Source organism: Polistes dominula, unplaced genomic scaffold (assembly GCF_049000335.1).
Source record: "Polistes dominula isolate Pdom_NZ unplaced genomic scaffold, Pdom_raw_medaka contig_23, whole genome shotgun sequence".
Classification (NCBI taxonomy): Eukaryota; Metazoa; Arthropoda; class Insecta; order Hymenoptera; family Vespidae; genus Polistes; species Polistes dominula.
This window is the reverse complement of record NW_028300963.1, coordinates 1,762,576-1,778,220: the sequence shown is the minus strand read 5'-3', so window position 1 is coordinate 1,778,220 and position 15,645 is coordinate 1,762,576. Positions and strand designations below refer to the sequence as shown.

General features: G+C 24.4%; 1 protein-coding gene across 5 annotated transcripts in view; it reads right to left on the bottom strand.

Annotated features, from left to right (window-relative positions):
* Positions 1-5,828: 5,828 nt before the first annotated feature.
* The window catches only part of LOC107065306 (low density lipoprotein receptor adapter protein 1), a 67,568-nt gene continuing 57,751 nt past the window's right edge, over positions 5,829-15,645 (bottom strand). For 4 of the 5 annotated variants that reach the window (XM_089172590.1, XM_089172591.1, XM_089172593.1 and 1 more), the window contains 5 exons: positions 15,126-15,319; positions 10,945-11,057; positions 9,960-10,204; positions 7,275-7,432; positions 5,831-6,474 (listed from right to left, as the gene is read on the bottom strand). In XM_089172590.1, coding sequence (XP_089028716.1) covers positions 6,268-6,474; positions 7,275-7,432; positions 9,960-10,204; positions 10,945-11,057; positions 15,126-15,319 — 917 coding nt within the window. In that variant the 3' untranslated portion in view covers positions 5,831-6,267. Of the gene's footprint in view, positions 6,475-7,274; positions 7,433-9,959; positions 10,205-10,944; positions 11,058-15,125; positions 15,320-15,645 lie in introns of all 5 variants that reach the window. The other variant, XM_089172594.1, reaches the window with a different exon arrangement.

The following is a 15,645-nucleotide window of genomic DNA, read 5'->3' as shown; positions in this document are numbered from 1 at the left end:
CAAGAGAGAGAGAGAGAGAGAGATAATTTGGACTAACTATGTTATGCAGTAAGTTTAACAACTCTCGATGATCTCAAATTCAATGCAATTTAGTACGAAAATATTAATTTAAATAAAAATAAACAAAACGAAAAAAAAAATAAAAAGATTCTTTCTCATTTCTAGTGGATATTTGTTTTATCTTCTTATTGAAATTTAACAATATGTTATTTAACAACAATTCAATTTAACAACATGTTTCTTTTTTTATAAGTTTAAATGTAATCACACTTTTTCGTAGTTTAAATAATTATACAGAATATAATGTAAGAGTTGTTTTATAGGTTGGTAAATTTGTGCAAAATAAAAATAAAATAATAGTATTGCAACTATGTTTAACTAATTAAATTTTTTTTTTTTTTTGGTCATTTAAAGAGATTGTTACTGCATAACTTGAGCCCAATTTGTTATAAACTTCTCCTTGAAATTTGTAATCCGTTTGTCTCTTGATTGTGAAAAGGAAACATTTTATTTTTAATATGACCTATCTATCGATCTTCTTGAATTAGAACGTACAAATGACGTAGTAGTCTTAAGAAAACAAAAAGAAAACTAAAAAATGAATAAAATTATTACTTACACGCTTGATATATGATATTACAAAAGAAACGAATAATTTTTCTTTCCTTCCTACTTCTATCGTAGTTTCGAAAAAAAGAAAAAGAAAAAGAAAAAGAAACGTGTGATAAAATTCATACGTGTGAAAAATAATGACCGCAACGCTAAACTCTTTCCCTTCATCCATTATTTTGTAACCAGAGAGAGAGAGAAAGAGAGAGAGAGAGAGAGAGAGAGAAAGAAAGAAAGAAAGAAAGAAAGAAACTTACTGGAGCGAGAATTTGTTCCACTTTTCCACCATTTTTTTCGTTTCCCTCTTAATTTTCTACGAGAAGAAGGTACTTTTCTCTTTCGTAAGTAACGGCCTTCGAAATAAACGTGACTCCCACCGTTGCACTTCAGAAGAATCCTCTCCTTTTTCTTTTTTTTTCTCACTCATTTCCATTCTACTCTTTTAACTCAGTCCGATAATATTCTCCCTTGCGAAGAAGAGTAAAACAAAAGAGATCAAGAAGAATTATTTTTTCTTTTTTTTTTTTTCACCATAAAATGTCTCTCCAAAGTGCAAAAGAGTACCGAACATTTGTTTCTATTTACTGAAATACGTGTGTCGTTTAACTACGTGGAAATAATTATGGTCTATTCTATAGTCTTTTCTTGTTTTTTTTTTTTTTTTTTTTTATAGCATCGTATAATAAATAATTCTCTGATTAAAGAATATTGGATAAAAAGTAGAAGGAGAACTCAATTGGTATGTGTTCTGAATAAAAATAGAAATGTTTATAAATTACGTATAAAATATTTAAAACGAAATAATAGAAATAAGGGTGAAACATATATATTATAAAAAAAAAAAAATATAAATTATTATAAATGATTTAAATAATTGTAAAATATCAAACGAGAGAGCCACGTAATGTGTTACAAATACAAAAAAAGAAATGTTTAAAAAATTACAAAAATAATATTTAAAATAAAATAATAGAAACTAGGGTGACACATATATATATATATATATCATAAAAAAAAAAATATAAAAATTATTATAAATAATTTTAAAATAATAAACGAGAGTAACGTAATCAGAAAAAATGAACTATTGAATTAATTTATTTATATATATATATTATAAAAAGTGTATAAATAATAATAATAAAAAGAAAGAAAATAATTTATCCACAAAATATATGAATAAAATGAAAGAAATAGGAATGAATACAAAAATAATAAAAGAATAATAAATTTAAAATAATAATTAATAATATACAAATTAAATTGAATAAAAAATTAAAAGAACGTACTTGCAACGTTTAAACAAAAAATACAAGAAAAAGGAATAGGATATTTAACGAGAAAGAAAGAGAAAAGAACAAAGTGGAAAGGGAAATCACAAAGGGACAATATGTCTTCGAGGGTAGAGGGGAAGAGGGTTGAAAAGCTGCTAGACCAGCAAAGACGATTTCACATCTTCAAGCGATCGCGACATTTTTGGATCTAGGGCATCTTTCAAGTATCTTGGCCTACACCTACACCTAGTTACATAAAAACCAACACTTTTTATCAGAACTTGAAGTAACCAAAGGGTTCTCATAATTTTTTTACAACCCAAACGTTCTTTTTTTTCTATCATAGTTTTCAAATGATAAATTCTATTTATGTTTTATAATCATCACGGTGTTTATGTTATACCAATATACACTATTTATATGTTATAAACATCTATTGTTTAATAAATAACCAATTATTTATAATGTTTTATTATTTAACATAAATTCATGTCATTAAGAAAGATTTGAATCATTTTGTATTAATTTTCTGTTGTTTTTTTAGATTCTTCTTATTATCCATTCAATATTTTCATTCATTACAAATTATTGGTATAATTTTTTAATTAATTATAAATAACTTTTTTTATGGTTTATACTGCCATCTAACGTAGGGTGAAGGAACTTCAAACTACCGTGTAATGTAATGGGTAAAGTGTTAACACATTTTGATCGATAATGTTTTGTAAGATTATTTTGTAGTTTAAGGATTTGTTGCTAGATGGTAATACTGTCTTGTTCCTAATAATTTATTTAAAAATTAATATGTTTATATATATATGTGTATTTAAATGAAGAGATAAAAGAGGATGAGATAAAAAGTTCAGTTCTATGAGAGATATGTATACGTATATTTCAATAACGCATTTTTCGCTAAACATCTAATGGAATCATCTCGTGAAATATAAGCACGAACAATGTAATATTTAAATAAAAAAAAAAAATTAAAAAATAAACACAAATTAAAAATAATATTCGATTTTTCGTTTCCATTAATTTGCGACACAGTTTAAGTTACGCACATATACAGTAGAATTAATCTGTTTTAATTAACTGTAAAAAAGAAAAAGCAATTGCGATATATGTATATATATAGAAACGTACAATAACGATGACAATTATTATCATTATTATTATTATTATTATTATTATTAAAAAAAAACAAACGGATTTTATTTAAACGAGTGTTGAAAAGAAGATAAGAGCTTATGTTACATTTGTTTTTTTTTTTAATAAAATTTACAATAAAACACGAATAAAAAAATGTATTTCTCATCGTTGCAATGAAACATAAGCCCTTTTTTATTTATAAGAAAAAAAACAAACAAACAAACAAACAAAAGGGATATTATTTTGATATTTTATGAAATTCATTCATATTCATTCGTATTTATTATACGATACTTATGACCTAATTTTTTGTTATGCGTTGCACGTTTTATAAATAACATTTTCTCTCGTTATTAGTTTGATTATTATTAATTTTAAAAAAATTGGAAGAAGGACATATGTTTATTTTCTATAAGACTGCTTATATATATATATAATTATTATTATAATAAACGATAAAAATCGTTTTTTTCTTTTTTACACGTAATTGGTAAATTCTATCAAATGCAACATAAGCCCTTCTTCTAAATTTCCCCTTCTACATTTCAATTTAGAATTAAAAATCTAAATCTAATATGTAAAACGTAAAAAAAAAAAACATTGCTGATATAACAACAAAATATATATAATAAATTTATTTATAAACAATTTATCTATATTATACTAATAATAATAATAATAATAATAGTAATCTATAAAGTATGTATAATTTCAACGACAGTTTTATTTTTGTTTTAATTATTAAAAAAAAAAAAAAAAGAAACACGTGTCAAACGTAATTTTTTTCTTATAATTAATTTCTTATATTAAAAATGTTATTTAACGATCATAGTAAAAATAAAAAAAAAAATAAAAAAAAATAAAAAAATGATAAACACGAGCAACGATTGATAACTATATATATAGATAATGTACGTATAATATAAGCCATAACGTTGAATCTATGATTTCGTAATATTTAGTGATATGATTAACAACATATCGACGTATAAAGCTAATTTATATCTATTTTGATGTTATCAGCGATATTTAAATTTATTTTTATTAAATACACGTAATATATATATATCTATGTATAACTAAAATATAACGTTATATATATATAACGTAAATATCAACACATTTATCTAGCATTTAATGAACATCTATCATCTCGCATATTAAATACATTGGACTTCCATTTTTAATTTAATTGTCACCTATCGAAATTGATATTATTATACAAGGTGCTTTCATAATATATATATATAAAATTTAATTTAAAAATGAATGAAATATAAATATAAAAATAATAAGAAAATATTTATACAAACATTTATCTTAAATTAACATTAAAAGTAATCATCAGTTTCTTTTAGTTCATTTATAGTAGTATTGTTAATGTGTGTGTGTGTGTACACACGGTACATCTTAAAAGTGTTTCACATTTTTAAAACATCCAGTATATTCTTATTAAACAAATAGATTTTTATTAATGTTAAGAATTTTGTAATGTGCATTAATCAATCGTTTGATGTTCATATAAACATTTTTTTAATTATTATTTTGTTTATTTTTCATTCATTTTTAAAATGAATTTGACATATATATATATATATTATGAAACATCTTGTTTGTTACATACTACATATATTTATATACGTATATATTTATCTATTATTTAAACAAAATTACACATTTTATTACTAAATGCATTTTGTGGAAAATGGAAATATTATTTATTCTCTTTTTTCATTTGTTTTGTTTTGTTTTGTTTATGTTTGTTAAAAATCGTTTAAATTTGCGATATGCATCGTGGAACAATTTTTGTATTAAAATTGTTAAAATTTGTCAAGTTCAATTTTTCAAATGTTAATTACAGCTTAGACCAAGATTATTGAACACATTTTTTTAACAAATGAAATGCTTTTTTTTTGTTTTTTGGCATATTTTTTTCTTCTTCTTTGATTTTGAATTTTAAATGTAGAAAAAATATGTAAACGCTTAAGAAAATTTAAATGGCAGGATACATGTTTCAGTTTCTTTTGTAACCAGTCATAATTGAAAAAACATTTATTCTCTTTGGTCCTGTCAAAAAGTGTTTCTAATATATATATATGTATATATATTTATTTATTTAAGTATAATCATCGAAAAAAAATAATTTATAATTGTTAAAAAATGAAAAATAGAATAAAAATCATTTATATTAAAATATTGACATTTAAATTATAAACAGGTAAGAAGAAGAAGCATTTATTATTTCAAATATTGTGATTTAAAATGTTTATAACACGTTGACTGTCACGTGGATCATCAATGAGTGCAATTTCATTTTTATGATGGGTTACATAATAATAATCAATGATTAATTAGAAACCTTTAATTAATAATTGAATTGAATTAAATTTTAATAATTAAAAGAATATATATATATATAAGCTAATTAGTATGAAAAAATATTATGAATTATATAAAATATATAATATTATATTAATTATAATATAATATATAATAAATTACAAATTGAATTATATAAAATATATATATATATAATATTATTAATTGAATTATAAAATATTTAACGAATGAAAAATTTGAATTAAACCAATATAAAAATTTAGGAATTTATATATTTTATATTATTTATAATAATATTTGAATTAAACCAATATAATAAAAATGTACTAATTTATATAATAATATTATTTATAATAATATTTGAATTAAACCAATATAATAACTTACTAAATTTATATTAATATTATTTATATTAATATTTGAATTAAACCAATATAAAAAAAAAAAACCATCATAAAAATAAAATATGATATGTTATTTATATTATATTATGGGCCCCATTTAAAATATCATCATTTAACATGACAGTAAACGCATTAATGATACTGATCCAATAAAAAGTAGCCATTTAACAAAAAACAAAAAAACCAAAAATTAATTTGATTAATTTCTCATCAATCTCTCATTATGATATTTTTGATTCAAATGATCAAAAAATCATATATTATACTTCTCCTTTATCATTTCTAATCGTTTTTGAATCTTCGTCATTTCAGTTTCTGTTAAAAAGAGTTGGTTAGAGGGGTAGGGGTTGGTGTTTTTTTTTTTTTTTTTTTTTTTGATATTAATAGGTCTAAGGATTAGTTTTCTTTGTTTGGCCGTTATTCGACAGATGCTTCCAGAGACCTGTGATTAATGGTACATCCCTGAAGCTGTCAGCCTCAGGCTATGTCTGCTACGAACACATTAGATCGACGGATCTGGATTCTCCCCAAGCATTTTGCATCTTGAATCCCGTCGATGGCCTTGGTACTACGTGATGAGATGGCGTGGACGATGTGGTATTAGTGTTGTGTCTCAATGTTGTCATGGGAATACTATTGGATGATGAATTCTTTTGTGATTTTTTACCATCCGAATTTGTTTCCTCTTCAAAACTCACCTACAAAACACAAAACAATATATATATATATTATCATTTAATGATTATTATTAATATTATATTTAATATTTTTTATTATTTTTTTTTTAATAATATGGAATTCCTATTTAAAGTTATCTCGGTGGAACATTCGTAATCATCTTAATTGAAAATGATAATATTTTTTTTTTTTTTTGTAATTTATTCGCGAGTTTTCTTTTTTTTTTTTTTTCTTAATCAGTTAAATGAGATATTCCCTGAGTGATGAAAATGTAATTACACTAGCTTGGTATTAATTTATGAGTCGTAATATTAATGAAAATTAAAATGTTAAAGATGTGTGTGTGTGTTTCTTTTTTTTAATGTTTGGATGAAATGAAAAAATTTGAAATAGAACAATAAGGAAAACATAATTTAACAAAATTGATATCAATGACGCAAAATTAATATAAATGAAAATAGTTTATTAACAATATGAACAAATATCCAACTGTATATAAGTTTAATTAGAACAAATTTTTTTTTTTTTTTTTTTTTAAATATTACAATTCATTTCTTTATTTTTAATTTTAATTTTAATTCATTACAAAACACCCAGTTCTTCATTATTTCGTATTTTTAATTATACCTTTTTATTTTTTTTTTTTTCTAATGAATCATTTTGTATAATTACGAGTATATTCAATAATGTTGCATACTTTTGTAGATGTAGATTTGTGTGTGAAAAAAATTGGTCAAGTAGAATTGAATGAAAAGTAGTAATCAAAAAAAAAAAAAAAAGAAAAAAAAAAAACGCAAAAGAATTAAACTTGTACGCTCACCCATGAATTTCCCGTTGGTTTGGGATCATTTGATAGATCAATTAAAAGATTCTTTTGACCTTCATTGACTACATGACGTTGTTGTCCGTTCAGCTTGTTCTGTTGATTCATCTTCGTTGCATTTTTTGTCTCGTTGCCGTTTTTTTTTTCGTTTGTTTCTGCAAATCAACCACACACACATGTAAATATATTTTTTAATATATATTAATTAATAATATAATTTTTATATGTATTTATGATACATATACTTATATTAACATATATTTGATGTGAAATATATTAATTATATTTAGTACATAGATATATATATATATATATATATATATATATATATATATATATATATATATATATATATATTATTCTACTTTATTAATATATTATACTATATTATACTTTATTAATAGGGAAAAAAATTAATTCCCTAAAATAATTAATATTATCTTGATAAAATATGAATTTCATTAGATAAAATATATTTTATTTTAAATTAAAATTATATATGTATATCAATTAATAATATGTAATTTAATTATATAAAGAATTAATAATATATAATTTATTTATTTAACATAATTAATATATATATATATATATATAAAATATCTATAAAATAATTAATAATCATCTCGATATAACATAACTTTAAAACAAAATCTAAAATAATTGAATTCTATTTAAATAAAAAAAAAAAAAAAAAAACAACTAAATTAAATTCTATCTAAAATAAATAGAATTTAATTATAAAAAAAATAATAGAGAAAATAAATGTAATTGTATTAAAAATAAATATCTAAAATAATTAATAATCATCTTTAAAAAAAAAAAAAAGAAAAAAAAAACAAACAAACTTTCGTTAATCAATTAATCATCAAATGAACAATGTTATATCATCTTTAATAGTAAGTAATAACTACGAATTTGGATTACACGCTACTTGTTATAGCTTCCTAGTTGCAGCTTGTACTAACTACTGCATCGTCATTAATTATCGATGCTGCACCTATTTATTTACCATATAATGGAGAGAGTATGAGAGAGAGAGAGAGAGAGAGAGAGGGGTTGAAAGCTTGTGTTCGTATTTTCCCTGTATTTGCACCCTACACCCACCTACACTGTGTATTTTATGTAGAGACATATATACGTTCATATATATATATATATATATATATATATATATATTATAGAAGCGCGCATATGCATTTAAACATACATACATACATAAATGTAATACATACATTATTTTACATATGTAAATGTACATTTGAAGCAGAAATTTAAAAATGCCCAGAGCCATCGTCCAACTGATCGTACTCGACACAAGTTAACATGATATTTCCCACGTTAAATATGATTATACGGTTGACGTGTGTGCATACACCAAATATTACGTTACACATAGCTTTTCAACGTTTACCTTTTTTGTTATTTATTTTTCTTTTTACTTTCTCTCTCTCTCTCTCTCTCTTTCTCTTTCTCTTTATCTGTGGTCACTGATTATTTTTTTTTTTTTATTCCTTCCCTTCTTCCTCTTTATACTTTCAACCATTTATTTTTCATTTTTATTTTTCATCGTTAAAAAAATACACGACCACTTTGATATAATATTCGTTAACGAAACAAAAGTAAAAAAAGGAATTTTATATCATTTTCAAAAGACTGTATTATATTTTGTGATTTGTTTTCGATTATTCGATCATTCATTTAAACAATTCTTTTCTTTTTTTATGGTAAAATATTTTTTTTTAGTTTGTTCATGATGATATTATGTCTTTTTTTTTTTTGGTAGAATAAATTTTATACAAATGTTAAAAAGAAATAAATGATGCAAGTTAAATTATTTCGAATTATGTAATTAGATAACAATGTTAGATTAAATTACTATACTTTTGTAATAGTTTGTTTAATTTAAAAGACAATGTGTTTCGAATAAAATTGTCTACTTGAACATATTTGTTAATTTTTACAAGCAAAACCATAAGTAAATAATTAAATTATAACAAAGTGGAAAAATTAATTACCCCACATAACGTAAAAACTTTTTAAAATATTTTTTGAAAAGTTTTAAACCTTTCAAAAAGGTTACTAAAAAAATCTTTCTACAAGGTGAAAATGTTCGCGTTTCAGAGACTTGAAAAAGATTACTCTATTAGTAAAATATTTTATGAATCATTTTCAAAATATTTTAGAATGATGCCTGCAAGGTTTCTGAATGATTATTTTGGAAATATTTTAAATTATTTAAATTATTTCAGTAGTGAGGTTTTTTCCGAAAAGTAGTGAGGTTTTATTCCGATAAGTATGCTTTGTAGTATGCAGTCGCACACAAACGCACACATATACAACCAGGAGTGATAACTACGAAGCATAGCATAAAGAGGAGACCGAGAATAGGAAAAAACTGTATAGCTATATTCCGTCTCATTCTCTCGCTGGCTCAATCCTATATGTTTGTCTCTTTTTCTCTTATTATTTAGTATAGCAGCCGTTTCATAGCAGCCGTTTCATAGCTCCGTTTCCTGACCGATTGCGTTTATTTACTTTTCAGATCACTCCCATTCTAAAGAAGTTTTCACTTCAAAAATTACAAATAATTTTCTAACGACGACGATAATAACAATTTAACAAAGGAAACACATTTGTTAAAAGATTAAATAAACTAAACATAAACATAATAATACTCACGATTTTTCTCATTAGTCAAGTCAGAACCTTTATCTTGAGCATGATGAATCCTCGTATCAGCAGATTGTGACAATTGCCAAGCTTCATAAGCCGTATTGAATGCCTGTGCCACTGTCAACGTCACCGTTTGTGCCATTTTTCTTTTTGGACATAGAAATGCGTGACATTCCATGGTCTCGTTCAGATTCGTTGCTATGAATGCAAACACGTGGTCGTGGGTTGCATCGGCCGAACAATAAGAGATCCTGCGTGTTATCCATCATCCAAACCACACCCAACCCCACCCCCCCCAAAGAAAAAAAAACAAATAAAAACAAACAAAATATTATTTTTACTTATTAAGATATAATTAAATGATATCACATTATCATTGTGATATCGTATTCATTTCATTGCATATCACTAATAACACGTATTTGCATATATATAAACATAATGGTTTGATTAACATTGATATAATTAAGATCAATTTTGTATAATATATATTCGTATATATATATCTATCATGAATACTATCTTTCAATTATTCTATGGAATTTAACATGGGAAAAATCGTACTATTACAATTTCATAGGTTTTTGATATCCGATATTTGTTTCGTCAAAGAAACTAACATAGAGAGAGAGAGAGAGAGAGCAAACATTGCTATCGTATTTCTACACTATCGATGTTTTTTATTCTACTCGAATTCGTTTATTGTTCCAATGTGACGAGTATACTCTCGTGCGTGTGTGTGTATGAGCAAAAAGAATAAAAAAATAAATAAATAAATCAAAAGAAGATGAAATTTATCATTCGGAGATCTGACTTAGAAAAAAAGATTGATTTATTTCGAAAGGATGTTAACAAAAAAAGAATTAAATTAAGAACTAAGATAGAACTTGACGTATGAAACAAAATCATCAGATTAAAAATGTTCATTTTAAATTAACATATATTAATTAATTAATAATAATAATAATAATAATAATAATAATGTATCTACCTGTATATCGATACTTGAAGTTGATCTTCCTCGGTAGCCAAATCTGTCATTCTGATGCCTCTTAAACTGACAGCCAAAGACACCCTTTGTAATTTTTTACCACTTGCTTTTGCCTGTTACATAAAAAACAAATACAAATATTATTAATAATACACAGTCAATAATATTTAATATTTAATTTCAATAAAATTACAAAAACAAAAACAAAAATAAGAAAAATTGTATAAAATCAAACGATATAATATTATCTCATTGAAATTTTGTAATATATATATATATATATAATTATACGAATAATAATAATAATAATAATAATAATAATAATATTTCATAATAATAATAATAATAATAATAATAATAATAATAATAATAATAATATTTCATAATTAAATAATTAAAAAATGAAGTTAACTATTTGACGAACACTTTAAGCACTTCAATCAAATTCGAGATAGTTCGTACGAAATCCACTTAACAAGTTCCTTTCTCTCTCTCTCTCTCTATCTCTCTCTCTCTCTATTTCGAGCAAAATTCGATGTAATGGCTAATACCCGATAATACCGATAGCTAACTAATCCATCCAATTGCATTATTTTACCGTAGCAACCCCCGCGTAACACCGCGTTACCACTGTGAGATAAACTCAAGCAAACTTCCTGATAAGCATAACTTCGAGATAGAAATTTGCATGCCGTAGTGAAACGATACGATTACTACGTTGCTGTATCTCTGCTTATATTTCTATGTATGTGTATATAATCTATACATATATATATATATATATATATATATATATATGTCTGTTTGTGTGTATGTGTATCGGCAAATCCTAAACTCTGTTAGTCGTTCTCTGTTAACGCTTACTAGCTTATCAATGCAACTGAATTAAACTGAAATCTGAGATACGACGTTCATTTCGTATCAACATCATTGTTATTGTTATTCTTATTTCATTGTTCATTAACAATGTTATTGTTGAAAAATAAAATAAATAGAACATACACACACACACACACATACATACATACAATTACTTGACACGAGGTATTCGAATGATAAAATAATTTTCTTTAAATGATTTTATATTTTTATTTTTTATTTTTTTTTTATTAATTCATTTTAATTAGGAATATTTTTTTTTTTTGACACGAGGTATTCGAATGATAAAATAATTTTCTTTAAATGATTTTATATTTTTATTTTTTTTATTAATTCATTTGATTATTATTAAATCAATGAATATAATTTAATAATAAATTGTGGTGATTTAAACACGTGTTTCACTTGACACAAAACAAATTTGAAAATTGAAGAAGTCAATGATGATTATGATGATGATAATAATAATAATGATGATGATGATGATAACGATGATGATGATGATGATGATGATCGGTTAAATTTAGTAAAGTATAGTATATAGTATTCGTTTTAAAGTAAATAAAAATATGTTGTTGTCCCTTGGATTTTATCCGGATATTATTCAATTGTATTCTCGGTTTCCACTTCAATAAAAGAGGAAAAGGATTGAAGGAAGGGTTTCGTATTTCTTTTCGAATCATCCTGTTCGTTCTCACAGAAAGAGAGAGAGAGAGAGAGAGATATCTTCCGTTGGGATCATAATCGATAAAAAGAGATAGGATAAGAAAGAAAAAAAATAGGGATAGAAAAAGATACTATCCAATTTTGTCGTTCGACGTGAAAAAAGAAAAAAAAAAAAGGGGGAATATCTTTCTCTCGTTCTATTTCCCTTTGTGAGGGGAGGAGCAAGAAAAAAAAATGGTAGAAAAGGGTAGGTAGTAAAAGGGCGAAGATATTTTTTTTTGGATTGAAGAATAGATGTGGATTTCTTTTTTTTTTTTTGATTAAAAAAAAAAAAAGAAAGAAAATTATGAATACTGTAAAAGAAATGGTTTAATTATATAAATTGTATTTAATTATACTAATTGATTTAATAGTAATCAAATGAATTATAATAGTAAACAAAAAAAATGTATTATCAATTAAATTAAATTTATTATATTTATAATAGTACTATAATATTTCAACATAATAATTAATTATATTAGTTAATTGTTTTAAGTTATATTAATTATAATTATTATTATACATAATAATAATAATAATAATAATAATAATAATAATAATAATAATAATATTAATAATAATAATAACTATTGACATATTACTACTACTCTACTACTACTGTTATAGAATACATAAACTATTTCTTTTGAACTGAAATATTTGAAATAAAAAATAATATAATTTCCTTATGAAAATTGTATTTCTAAAATCACGAATTTTGATTTCAATAATCCCGTACAATAGAATTAATTTTAAATTAATAATATATATTTAACTATCAATAATTAATAGCAAGAAAAAAAAAAACAATTTAATTTTAACACTAAAAGCAATTTCTGTCTTTTTTTTCTATCCACAAATTATATACCAAAACAAAATAACAAAAATAATATAATTAATAAAAATAAATAATAAAAAAATAAATTAATTGCATAAAAAAAAGATAAATAACGAAGAACAACGTTGGGTGGAATCCTGAATTATTAAAAGGATATATATTAAAAAGAACAATTCTTTCTCAAACTACGATATACGTGGAACACCAAAATAAAAAAAAGACAAAAGATTTAAACAACATTTCTTCTTTTATCTTTTTTTTTTTTTTTTTAATCTTCTTCTTCTTTTTCTTCTTCTTCTTTAACGATAACGAGAGGTCGTGCCTACTATTACTCTCCATCCGTCCATCTATTTTTTAATTACAACCTATAATACTCGAGAAGCAGCGAGGAATTTGCGCTTACTCGAGCGCGTATCTCACCCCCACCCACCCTTTCCCTTTCCCTTTCCCTTACCCTTACCCTTACCCTTTTCCCTCTTTCTCCCTTTACCACTCTTTGAGAAGGGATATTTATATGAGCAGGAAACACTCTGGAAAGGCTGAATTTTCAATGGCGAGTTATCTATATATACATATGTACATACAAATGCATATATAGGGTGATTCACTAGTACTTGCCACTCTAAATAACTCCGAAAGTATGATAGTAACAAAAAAAGTGGATAAGGAAAAAAGTTACATGTCAAATTTAGGATTATAATGTGACATTAGTATTTTATTTTATGGGTTCAGTCATTTTCGAGAATTATTATTGGTCATCTTTGTTGCTGACAAAACGAATCCAATGATGTGCAACATTTAATAACTGGTGAATCACCCTGTATATATTATATATGTAGGTGTTTATATATGTATGTAATACGTAACTTTTTTTTTACCTTTTGTCTAACGTACTACTCGTTATATGAGATAAATTAAAGGTCTTCGTTACATTGTTTCCAACCATTCTACATTTTCTCTTACGAACCCACCCACCCACTCAAACACGAGAGCAAATAAAGAAACTTTCTATGAAATTTTTTTCCTTCGAATAATTTGTAATTTTTATATTTAATATTATATCAATAAAAAAAAACAGAGAGAGAGAAATAGAAGGACAGTTCATCGTTCTTTATTTCTTAATAATAATAATAATAATAATAATAATAATAATTGTTACTATAATATTTCAAACACGTTGTTATTCGAGTATTATCTTATTGCAAAATAATCTAAAAATGAATTCCTGCAAACGATGAATATCATTCAGTAGAATGTTCGTAGAGTTGAGAGTAAGTAAACCTACTGTGAATGTTCGTAAATCATTTTGTACGACATAGATGATAACATTCCTAGAGAGTATAAGAGAAAGAGAAAGAGAGAGAGAGAGAGAGAAGAGGAAAAGGTCTAATGAATCGTAATGAATAATCGTCTAAAGTGCAACGTTACTCTCATGCCAGAACTACAAGACAAATTGCTTTGATCGTTAGTGTGTAAGAGTAATAAGAAGATTAAGTGAAAAACCTAAAGAACAAGAGAGACAGATATAGAAAGAAGGGATGGAGAGGTAAAGGGATGAAGAGTAATCTGAGTGTACCCAATGTCCTTTAATTAAAATTGCAAGATGTTTCGTGTCTAATACTACACGGTTTGGATCAAACGATCAATGATTAGCAAACCCACCTCATACCCTATGTATATATACAAATACATATACATATATATATATATATATATATATTTATATGTTGTATGTGTTTGTGTATGTGAAACGTACCATGGTAATGACCGTCTTGATGGCCTCAGCCGTGGCTTCCTCGCTCGATGGCGTCTCGACGAGGGTGCTGCCCAAATATTTGAGGGTGAACCTGGCCTCTGATGCATCCTCGGATTCCTCATGAGTCGACGCTACAGTTCCGGTACTCTCAACGCATTCACGACTGTTAGCCAATGCCCATTCCTCGCATAGTTCTATAACAAAGTTTTTTAACAATAAACTTCATTTTCATTTTTCTCATTAAAACATAAAAGGAATTTTATTGTTTTTTTTTGTTTTTGCACACATCTCACTAAAACAATTATGAAAACTTTTCTGATGCATGTTCTTTCATTTTTTTTTTTTTTTTTTTTTTTTAAGTAAAAACTTCTATAGAATGGAAGTAGTTTTTTTTTAACGATTAATTTATTCTTCTATTATTAATTAATTAATATTGAAAATTGTGAAAACGTGTACATAAACATAGATGATTTTAATCCTTTCATGGATCGTTCTCCAATAAAATTATGAACAATTTTCT